General features: G+C 36.7%; 2 protein-coding genes across 3 annotated transcripts; one reads left to right on the top strand and one right to left on the bottom strand.

Annotated features, from left to right (window-relative positions):
- Positions 1 to 247: 247 nt before the first annotated feature.
- Positions 248 to 8,483, top strand: LOC108454662 (1-phosphatidylinositol-3-phosphate 5-kinase FAB1B-like). The gene is made up of 12 exons (XM_017753195.2): positions 248 to 817; positions 930 to 1,974; positions 2,246 to 2,980; positions 3,168 to 3,321; positions 3,434 to 3,778; positions 3,896 to 4,735; positions 4,825 to 5,156; positions 5,358 to 5,481; positions 5,573 to 5,743; positions 5,934 to 7,454; positions 7,567 to 7,833; positions 7,956 to 8,483. Exons 2-12 carry the CDS (start codon positions 1,385 to 1,387, stop codon positions 8,277 to 8,279), a joined length of 5,403 nt encoding a protein of 1,800 aa, XP_017608684.1. The 5' UTR covers positions 248 to 817; positions 930 to 1,384; the 3' UTR covers positions 8,280 to 8,483.
- A 683-nt stretch (positions 8,484 to 9,166) lies between these two features.
- LOC108456019 (uncharacterized) lies at positions 9,167 to 10,853 on the bottom strand. 2 transcript variants are annotated; one of them, XM_053019370.1, is made up of 3 exons: positions 10,619 to 10,853; positions 10,448 to 10,515; positions 9,167 to 9,656 (listed from the first exon to the last, which is right to left on the bottom strand). In XM_053019370.1, the coding sequence occupies exons 1-3, from the start codon at positions 10,766 to 10,768 to the stop codon at positions 9,533 to 9,535; spliced, it is 342 nt and encodes a 113-aa protein (XP_052875330.1). In that variant the 5' UTR covers positions 10,769 to 10,853; the 3' UTR covers positions 9,167 to 9,532. The 2 variants fall into 2 exon arrangements, with proteins under 2 accessions (XP_052875330.1, XP_017610101.1); XM_017754612.2 differs by having other exon boundaries at positions 10,400 to 10,515; positions 10,619 to 10,849.

Raw genomic sequence — 10,853 nt, forward strand, 5'->3', positions numbered from 1 at the left:
ACAAAAGTAAATAAATATTGTCAAAAAGGCTAAATTCTTAAAAATAAAATATAGGGACTAAATTATAAATTAAATAAAATAAAAGGACTTATAGCATATTTTAACCTCTCTTTTAAAATGCCATGAACTGTCAACATCATTGTAAAATCTTTGTCTCTTTCTTAAAAATTCTTTAAAGGTCAGTTTTGTCTTTTGCAAAATTAATTATTATTAATATACAGCTCAGTGTGTTGTTAGGACTAAATTAAAAGGGACAAAATAATAGAATCATCAGTTTCAAACAATTTTAATAAAAAGAACAAAAGGATTATTTTTAGGAACTCAATTTTGTAGGTTTAGATATTAGGATTAGATAAAATATATTACCAAAAAAAAATTCTTGCACATATATACAGAAATACAGTGCATAAGATTTTTTTCCGGTTGTTTTGATACAATTTTGTTAAATAGAATTACTGGGTTTTTTAAAATTAATTTTATAGGAAGAAAAGGAAAGTTTTACTGAATTTTGTAGATTTAGATATTTAGATTAGATAAAATAATTATCAAAAGATTTTCTTGCATGTATATACAGATAGGATAGATTTTTTAAACAAAATTATTGGGTTTTTTTAATATTGAAAACGAGATTTTCAAAATCAAAAATCAATAATTTCATCATTTATATTGATTTCTTCATAAAGAATCGCATTCTGGGTTCTGGGTTTTTTTTTTTTTTTTTTGCTTTTTATGAATGCTTTGTAACGGTCTGTTTGCGTACGTGGCAAGAATCTGGAGGCTGTATGCTTCATTGATCGTTGATTGATTGGGATTTGAGGTAATGCTGTTTCCTATATCTAAACCTAAATTGTGTATAGATTTGTTTATTTGGTTATTAGAAATGTATTTTTATTAGTGTTATTTTGATGGGATTTTGTTTTAATTTTTAGGATTGTTTTCTGAATGACGGGCATCGAGTTGATTCATGAGAAAAGGCGTGTTTTGATCGTATATTTTAGTGATAGGATCAGTATTTTACCCTTTTTGAGGTTCAATTAATTGTGATTTATGTCAAATTTTTCGGATGCCATTTTAGTTGAATTCTAGAGTAGATTGTGTTGCCAGGCATTGATTTGGATCAGCATTTGATCAAAGTTCAAATAGTAGAATCGGGGTTTCGATTATTCTTACGTAGTTGAGATGGAGAAGTACGAATTACTTTGATAGGCTGACCGGTAGGCATAATAGTCGGTTTTTGATTGTTAGAATTTTTTATTTTCGATGGTTGCACTTGGTGGGATTGTGGCTTCGTTTCGGATTGAACTGCATGCTGTATTGTTTATGGCTTGTTTCGAGTTTCAAATGGAGCTACCTTAATGAGCAGGGGCATTAGGATAGTTTAAAGATGGATGCCACTAGCAAGACGATTTCTGAGCTAGTTAGTTTAGTTAAGTCATGGCTCCCTTGGCGATCCGAGCCTGATAATGTGTCGAGGGATTTTTGGATGCCTGATCATATCTGCAGGGTGTGCTATGAATGTGATTCTCAGTTCACATTATTTAACCGTAGACACCATTGCCGACTCTGTGGCCGAGTTTTCTGTGCCAAGTGTACAACAAACTCGGTTCCTGCGCCATTGGATGACTTCAGTATTCTCCAAGAAGAGAGGGAGCAACTTCGGGTATGTAATTATTGTTTCAAGCAATGGGAGCAGGGCATAAATGCTATCAATGATGAAGTGCAAGAGCTCGATGAGGATATTAGCTCTTCACCGTCAGCCGCTAGCTTTATGAGCACTAAATCTAATTATAGCAGTAGCTATAGTCTCGGCTCGGTTCCATATCTGGCTCATTCGAGATCTATTCCCAGCCCTCGTCAACTGTCTTCAATGAATCGAAGCATGGATAGATCCAGCAAGAGAATAACAATGACAAGTGATGATCTTATGATGGATGTAGAAGATCCATCTTCAAACTATGAACTTTTGTCAGACAGGTATGGAATCTTACCTTCTTAATTGCATTTCTTAAAAATTTTCAGGTTTTTCTATCGATCAAACAGAACTTAAATCTGTATAGACATCTGAGTTTTCATGTGTTTGTGCATCACTCTGTAATCTGTCATTTTTTATCTGTGTTGTCTATCGAATAGAATACAGGAAACCAGAAACCAGTAGCCAATAGAATTTATTGGAGAGTTGAGTAAAACAAGGTCTTAGTGTTCTATTCCAATCACTTATTGTTGCTTACTTTTTGTTTGGCATCAGGAGTGATTATGATGATGACGACGACGACGATGAATACAGCATATATCTGTCTGATTCCGAGTCAAAGCATTTCTCTCAAGATAGTGGCTATTGTAGTCCTATCGGCTTTGATGAGACGAGCAATGATGAGTTGCATGCATTTCATCCCGATAGTGAAAACAATGACTCAAAAAATTTAAGCTGTTCTCCAATTGACCATAGTCTCCCTTCACCGTGTTTAGAAGGAATATCACAGATTGTGAAGGAAGATGAACCCGAAGTTGGTGACGAAGGTGAAATGTCATCGGCTTTATATGCTACTGAGCCTGTAGATTTTGAGAATAATGGACTTCTTTGGCTCCCTCCTGAACCCCAAAACGAAGAAGACGAGAGGGAAGCTCTTCTGTTCGATGATGATGATGATGTGGATGTTACAGGAGATTGGGGATACATGCGCAGCTCGAGTAGCTTCGGAAGTGGGGAGTCTCGGATTAAAGATAGATCGAGAGAAGAGCACAAGAAAGCAGTGAAGAGTATAGTTGATGGACATTTCCGGGCTTTGGTAGCTCAACTTTTACAAGTCGAGTGCCTTCCTGTGGGTGATGAAAATGACAGGGAGAGCTGGTTGGATATCATCACTGCTCTTTCATGGGAAGCTGCCACGCTTTTGAAGCCTGATACGAGCCAAGGGGGAGGGATGGATCCCGGTGGATATGTTAAAGTGAAATGCATAGCTTCTGGTTGTCGTCGTGAGAGGTAAATGTTACACAATATAACAATTGTTTCCATCCAATCTGTTTTTTGATTTTTTTTTTCCTAATGAATTAGAATCTAAATTAGTATAGACCCTGAGATGACCTCTAAGACTGCTTCCAGATATACTATTGCACTAGTTTTCGACACTCCGTTTTTCTGTTTCTGAGTTTTGTGATATTTCTTATAGTATGGTTGTCAAAGGAGTTGTTTGCAAGAAAAATGTTGCTCATCGACGAATGAATTCAAAAATAGAGAAGCCTCGGTTGTTGATCCTTGGTGGAGCTCTCGAATACCAGCGGGTCTCCAACCAATTATCAAGTTTCGATACTTTGTTGAAGCAGGTATTTTCATGTTTATATGTTTCTTTCTGTTTAGGATATATCAAATTTTTATTTCCGTAAGCTATTATTATTTTGTCCTTCTGTTATATATTTTTTGACATCATTAAACCAGGAAAAAGACCATTTGAAGATGGCTGTAGCGAAGATACATGCGCATAAACCAAATATCCTTCTGGTAGAGAAATCAGTTTCTCGGTATGCCCAGGAATATCTCCTCGAGGAAGACATATCACTTGTTCTAAATATCAAAAGGTCATTGTTAGAACGCATTGCTCGATGCACTGGTGCTCAAATAGTCCCTTCAGTCGACCATCTCTCTTCTCAGAAACTAGGTTACTGTGAAAAATTTCATGTCGAGAGGTTCTTTGAAGATCTTGGCTCTGCCGGACAAAGAGGGAAGAAATTGGCGAAGACGTTAATGTATTTTGAAGGCTGCCGAAAGCCATTGGGTTTCACTGTAAGTAATCAAAAGTAACTTAAAAAAAACCAAATGGAAGACATTAATGTATTTGTTTTTCAGCTGCTGCAGGTCTATTTTTTTAGTCTAACTGAATTTGTAAATGTTTTGCTTCAGATATTACTTCGGGGTGAAAATGGAGATAAATTGAAGAAAGTCAAGCATGTTATCCAATATGGAATTTTTGCCGCTTATCACTTGGCTCTGGAGACATCATTTCTTGCCGATGAAGGAGCCTCTCTTCCAGATTCCTCTTTTAGCTCTCCCATTACGGTGACACTTCTTGATAAACCACCAACTATTGCGAGGTCCATATCAACATTTCCTGGTTTCACTGTTCCGGTCAATGAAACATCCCAGGAACCTCCACATGGTAGTGATCTGCAAAGAGCTAACAGTATTCCCACTTTAAATCTTCCGTTCTCGGTTGTTAATCGTGCTTTGCCAAAAGAAGCTGCACAAACTTGTTTATCTAATGGTTCTAGCCTGCCATCTCCACAATCCACTACCGAGAAAGTTAATTTAGATTCCTTTTCCAAGAAAACTGATACTGGTCCCAAAGAATCGTCGACTATGGGATCTTTTGTTAACAAAAGTGAGTCAGCCACTATGAGTAATCATCATGTCGGGCTGTTAAATTCTTCACAACAAAATTCTACAGTACACATTGACCAAGAGAATTGTAGCACAGCAGTTGAAATTCAATCTGGTCTTTCGGAGGCATCATCGGTGCATCATGATAGTCAAAACTGTAATAACCAATCCCAGGAGCCAAAACCAATAAAAGAAGAATTTCCTCCAACACCCTCGGACAATCAGAGCATTTTGGTTTCTTTATCATCACGATGTGCATGGAAAGGGACTGTCTGCGAAAGATCCCATCTGTTTCGGATCAAATACTACGGCAGTTTCGATAAACCTTTGGGTCGGTTTTTGCGGGATCATTTATTCGATCAGGTAAAGTCTCTCTTTCCCACTTTTATATATATTTGATCATATGCACTGCAGCAGTTCTCTTGAAACTAAAGAAATTACTGATCTTTCAGAGTTACCAATGCCATTGTTGTGACATGCCTTCAGAAGCTCACGTTCATTGCTATACTCATCGGCAAGGAACCCTCACCATATCCGTTAAAAAACTCACTGACGTTTTCCTACCTGGTGAAAGAGTTGGAAAGATTTGGATGTGGCATAGATGCCTGCGATGTCCAAGAACCAATGGTTTTCCTCCAGCTACGCTGAGGGTGGTGATGTCCGATGCTGCTTGGGGTTTATCTTTCGGGAAGTTTTTGGAGCTTAGTTTTTCAAACCATGCTGCAGCAAGCCGGGTTGCAAGTTGCGGCCATTCTTTACATAGAGATTGTCTTCGTTTCTATGGGTAATTTCCTTTTGCTTTTATATTATCAGTTGAATGCCGTATCCGAGTACAAAAAGTTGCCCTTGTAAATATGTGATAAAAACCATCTTTCGTGCTGGCTCTTGACCCATAAATATAATGCATCACATTGTGTCATTAATCATTATCGGATGTTTTCTCGAGTTGAAATCAATCATTTTATTCATGCAAACTTGTTTGTAGATTTGGGAGAATGGTTGCTTGCTTCCGGTATGCATCAATTGATGTACATTCGGTGTACCTTCCACCCCCGAAACTTGAGTTTGACTACGAGATTCAGGAGTGGATACAAAAGGAAAAAGATAAGGTGCAAGGATTAACAGTTTCGGTTTCGGTTTCTTAAAGAAGCTGATTTAGATCTCACTTCATTTGTTTATTTTTTTGGTTATTATAAATAGGTGGTCGACCGGGCTGAGCATCTGTTTTCAGAAGTACTCAAATCCTTAAATCAAATAGCTGAAAAGAAAATCAGCAAAGGGGCACCTAATAGTACCGTGAAATCACCAGAATCGAGGAATCAAATTTCTGAACTAGAAGGGATATTACAAAAGGAGAAACTCGAGTTCGAGGTAAGACTTCCTTTATGTATTATATATTTTTTGCTTTAGCAAAACAGCCGGATTGCTGGTGATTATGTTGACCATGTCTGGTTAGATTTCCATTACTTCTGTTGGAAAACTTCTATTCTGAAAAACAAATGTCTAATTTTCATTGCTGTTTATATTTTCCGGTTTTTTATTTCTCTCATATTTGGTTTAGGAATCATTGCAAAAGGCTTTGAATAGGGAAGTAAGAAAAGGGCAGCCTGTTATCGACATTCTTGAACTTAATTGGTTGCGGCGGCAATTACTTTTCCAATCTTATATGTGGGACCATCGCCTGGTTTTTGCAACAAATTTAGAAAATTGCAGGCCGCAGGACAATTTCAGCAATTTGATTTCAGGAGACGAGGAGAAAACTGTAACTGATGATGAGAAGCTCAAAGATGTGGACATCTTGGAGCATGGAAAAGGCCCCGAATGCTGTGACTTGTCCCCTGTGGATGAAAAGCTTGATAGGGGATCTGACCAAAGAGAATTAAATGGCAATGCTGATAAGTCAGACGTGATCCAACGAGAACTGGAAGTAAGTGGAGATTTGAGTCTTGGAATTGAAGAGTATGGTAGTCTTTCTGCTAGTCAGAGCATGTATGACCAATCGGACTGTGAGAAACCTACTGCAACTGTTCGTCGAGTCCTATCTGAAGGCCACTTTCCTGTCATAGAAGACTTGTCTGATACCCTTGAAGCTGCTTGGACCGGGGAAATTCAACAAACAGTTGTATTGTGTAAGAAAGATTCATGTGATCTTTCTGATTCTGCTGCTGCAGGCACAGCAACGGAGAGGTTGAATTTGGAAAACCATTCCGAAGGAAAGATCGTGCCGAAGGCTCTTTTTTCTTTTTCACCTTCATTGTCCACTAGGGGTTCAGAAAATTTGGAAGACTCGATAAGCTGGTTAACGATGCCATTCTTAAGTTTCTACCGTTCATTGAACAAAAACTTCTTAGGAAGTGCTTCAAAGCTCGATACATTCAGCGAGTATGATCCAGTCTATGTTTCGTCATTTCGAGAGTTGGAAATGCAGGATGGGGCTAGACTGCTTTTACCTTTGGGTGTTAATGACACTGTTATTCCGGTTTATAATGATGAGCCCACGAGTATGATATCATATGCACTAGCATCACCTGAGTATCATTTTCAGGTAAGCAACAATGGGGATAGACATAAAGACAGTGGGGATATAACTACCTCTGTATCCGCAGATTCATCAACTCTTCGGTCTTTCCTTTCTGTTGATGAATCGACCTTTGATCCACATCAAAGTTTCAGTTCAATAGACGACGGTTCTGGATCTCGTAGCCTGATTATGGACCCACTCTCCCGTACAAAGGCTTTGCATGTCCAGGTTTCCTTCGGAGATGACGGGTCAGCTGATAAAGTGAAATATACCGTCACTTGCTATTACGCAAAGGGGTTTGAAGCATTAAGAAGAATGTGTTGCCCATCAGAGCTAGATTATATACGGTCCCTGAGTCGGTGTAAGAAATGGGGTGCTCAGGGTGGCAAGAGCAACGTCTTCTTTGCAAAGACCTTGGATGATCGGTTTATCATTAAACAGGTTACGAAGACAGAGTTGGAATCATTTATAAAATTTGCCCCCGGATATTTTAAGTACTTATCTGAATCAATTAGTTCTAGAAGTCCCACATGCCTCGCAAAGATTCTCGGTATTTATCAGGTGTTTGTTTAGCTTCAGATATTTTAATGCTACATATTATAATTGTTAATATATCGTTCATTGCTTACCAAAGCCGGAATAATTATTTTGTCTACTTTTATTTTTCTTGAAGGTTGCTACAAAGCATCTTAAAGGCGGGAAAGAAACAAAAATTGATGTTTTGGCTATGGAGAATCTTTTGTTTCGAAGAACCTGCACGAGGCTATACGATCTCAAAGGATCTTCAAGATCTCGTTATAACCCCGATACAAGTGGAAGCAACAAAGTTTTGCTTGATCAGAACTTTATCGAATCAATGCCGACTTCCCCTATTTTCGTCGGTAATAAAGCAAAGCGGTTGTTGGAAAGAGCTGTCTGGAATGACACTGCTTTTCTTGCGGTAAGTTTTCGATCTTTTCTTGTATGCTTGTCCCCCCCGAAGATGTTGTTAACATTCCAGGAGATCCATTCGCATGGTGCATGTTTATATCCATTATTTTTCTTTTCTTTTTGATTTTGCAGTCAAGTGATGTGATGGATTACTCGTTACTGGTCGGAATCGACGAAGAGAAGCACGAGTTAGTTCTCGGAATCATTGATTTCATGAGGCAGTATACCTGGGACAAGCATCTCGAAACTTGGGTGAAGGCTTCCGGCATCCTCGGTGGGCCAAGGAATGCAGCACCAACAGTAATTTCACCGAAACAATACAAGAAAAGGTTCCGGAAAGCAATGTCGACTTATTTCCTGATGATCCCCGATCAATGGTCTTTTTCTACCATGCCAAGAAAACCTGGGTTGGATACCGGTGAAGAGAATGGGCAAATCCGGACCTCGGTTAAGTGATTCTTCAAATCTGTGAGTGTATATTCATATCTTTGATTCTTTTTCCCCCCTTGTTCATATGATTGATTTCCATTTTTTTCATTTCTTTTTGAGGGCATTTTTTTCTCACAAAAAAACAATAAATTATAATTATTCTTTTAGGAAAGTTGCATGGGATTTTTTTTATAAGACAGAAATTTTTATCAGAGTTCCAAATTTTGATGATCTCTGCATGAAATTTTTTTGATCTTATAATTTTAGCATTCCACCATGTAAATGGATCAGTGAATTAGATTCTTTTGTGATTCATATATATAAATTATACCTTTGTTGATGGGTCTGGTTATTAGGTCAATCTAGTTATACAAACCGGTCTGGATGATTCGGATTCGGGTTTTCTTGCTCCGGTTCCTCACTTTACTAAAAATATCCGTGTTTTGTTATATATCCGGGTATGGGGTTTGAGGATAAAACCTTTGAAAGATCTTCCAAATACATGAAAAAACTGAAAAAAGGATCCGAACATACTAGTGTTGTCGGATCCGAACAACATGGGGATTGAATGGCTGTGATTTATAGAGTTTAAATGATTATTTGACGGTTTCAGCTCTCCCAACCGTCGATATATACCAAAATTGACAGTGATACTTAGTTTTGTTCTCATAAATGGCAACCAGAGTATTAGTGTAATTGATCCGTGTCAAACCTAGCTCTAATAAGTTCGAGCTCAATCTAACATTAATTTTTAATTTCGATCTCAGCTCGACACTTAATTGAATTGTTTAGGTTTAAACTCGATTAAGCTCATTTATTAACTTTCACAACTCAAGCTCAATTATGCTCGTTTGCATCAAGCTCGAGCTCATTTACACTTCAACCTTTTCTATATAACAAGGACAAAAATGTAATTTCATAACACAAAAATATATTAAAATGAAAAGTTCAATTAAGCTCTCAATCTAATTGAATCTAGTATTACGATACTCAAATCCCGGTTTGATTGATAGTTTGAATTGCTAGAGCTCGACTCAAATAATTAGCAAACAAATTGAATTCGAGGTTTTTTTTTCTCCTAATCCAATGTTGAAGATCATACATTCAACCTCAAAAGGAGCTCTTAGCTTTAATTCTCCAATCTTTTTTATTTTTTTTTTATGGAATATCCGTGTCCCATATGATATGCACAAATATATATATATAACAGAGTTGGTTTTTTTTTTTGCTATATAATATGCATACAAATATGTGTATATATATAAGAGCTAGGGTTTTTACTAAAGGAATTTGTTAAAACCATTCCCCTTGAAGTTTGAAACCCCATTTTTAGGGTTTTTGAAGCCTCCACTATTAACAATTTGAATCCATCTTTCTTGAAGAAGATCAAGGATCTCTGCATCTCTGCATTCATTTTAACATTTGCCAAAAAAGATGAACTATTATAGATTAAAATCAGAGTATCTAAAACATGTGTAATTGAGTCAGAGCCGAAGTTTGATTGAGTTCCATTGAATATCAGTTTCAAAGTTTGGGTTTAGCTCGAGATAAAATTTAACTCCTCAAGCTTGGTTGATTAATCTCATTTAAGTATAGTAAAAAATGAGCTATATCTGGGAGTGGAAGTAGAAATTTTGTATTGGGGTTGAGATTGAATTATAAATTTTTTAGTATCAACTTGAGATCAATTATTTATACTTGAATTTGGCTCTCTTAATAGCAGTGGCGGGTCATTAAAATTATTTTTTACAAAATTTGAAGGATTTAATGAGAATTTCTAAAAAAATATTTGGTAGGTTTAATGAAAACTTAAAAAAAAAAAAATTCAAACTCTTAGACAAATTTTGAGGTGTAAAAAATATTTTCAAAATTAAAAAAAAAAAGCTCTCCTTTCTTAATAGGCTAAGCTAGGTCGAGCAAGACTTTTATAATAATTACTAGAACTCAAGCTTTTTTCGAAGTCAAATTCAAGTAAAACCCCGAGCTCTTAAGCTCATTTGCAATCAATCAAACTTGAGCTCAACTTTACAATGATGACCATAATTCAAGCTTAAGTAAATCTCGAGTAATTTTTAAATATACAAGTCTTAAATAACTTAAGCTCAACTCGATAATGATGGAACAAAATCCGAGTTTTATGTACTAACCTATGATGAAAAAGAGTAGGAGAAATGAAACGAGGACCTTCATCATACCCTTCACAAACTATTTCACCATTATCATCTCTGTAACATATTACACCCAAAGCTTTATCCTCAAAAACCTGTCAAAAAAAAACACACAAACCATATCATGTTTCTCACTTTCTGGTCGGAAAACAATAGCCGAAAATACCAAAAAAAAAAACTGATCATTTTTTGTTCAACCTTATTGTTGTTGGAGAAACCACTGATCTGAATTTCCGGTGATTTCTTACAAGGAACTTGGTTGTTTTGAAGCATCACGATCTTGTTCACATGTGGTTTCGATGTTTTAAAAGGGAGACTAACAGGAAAAGAATATGTAATTACAGACATTGAAGAAAAAATATTACAGTGAAGAAGAAAGAAAATGAAGGACAGTGAGAGAATTTATGCGTGTGTGCCTGTGTTTTTCTTTTAA

This window comes from Gossypium arboreum, chromosome 9 (genome assembly GCF_025698485.1).
Source record: "Gossypium arboreum isolate Shixiya-1 chromosome 9, ASM2569848v2, whole genome shotgun sequence".
NCBI lineage: Eukaryota > Viridiplantae > Streptophyta > Magnoliopsida > Malvales > Malvaceae > Gossypium > Gossypium arboreum.

What these genes read in the sequence shown, in the direction of transcription:
- LOC108454662 (XM_017753195.2), top strand. Translation starts at nt 1,385, where the DNA reads ATGGATGCCACTAGCAAGACGATTTCTGAGCTAGTTAGTTTAGTTAAG. An exon ending in TATGAACTTTTGTCAGACAG is followed by an intron (nt 1,975 to 2,245) that starts GTATGGAATCTT and finishes GTTTGGCATCAG; the next exon opens with GAGTGATTATGATGATGACG. An exon ending in GAAAGCCATTGGGTTTCACT is followed by an intron (nt 3,779 to 3,895) that starts GTAAGTAATCAA and finishes GTTTTGCTTCAG; the next exon opens with ATATTACTTCGGGGTGAAAA.
- LOC108456019 (XM_017754612.2), bottom strand. Translation starts at nt 10,768, where the DNA reads ATGTCTGTAATTACATATTCTTTTCCTGTTAGTCTCCCTTTTAAAACA. An exon ending in GTTTCTCCAACAACAATAAG is followed by an intron (nt 10,516 to 10,618) that starts GTTGAACAAAAA and finishes TTTTTTTGACAG; the next exon opens with GTTTTTGAGGATAAAGCTTT. An exon ending in CCTACTCTTTTTCATCATAG is followed by an intron (nt 9,657 to 10,399) that starts GTTAGTACATAA and finishes AAATGAATGCAG; the next exon opens with AGATGCAGAGATCCTTGATC.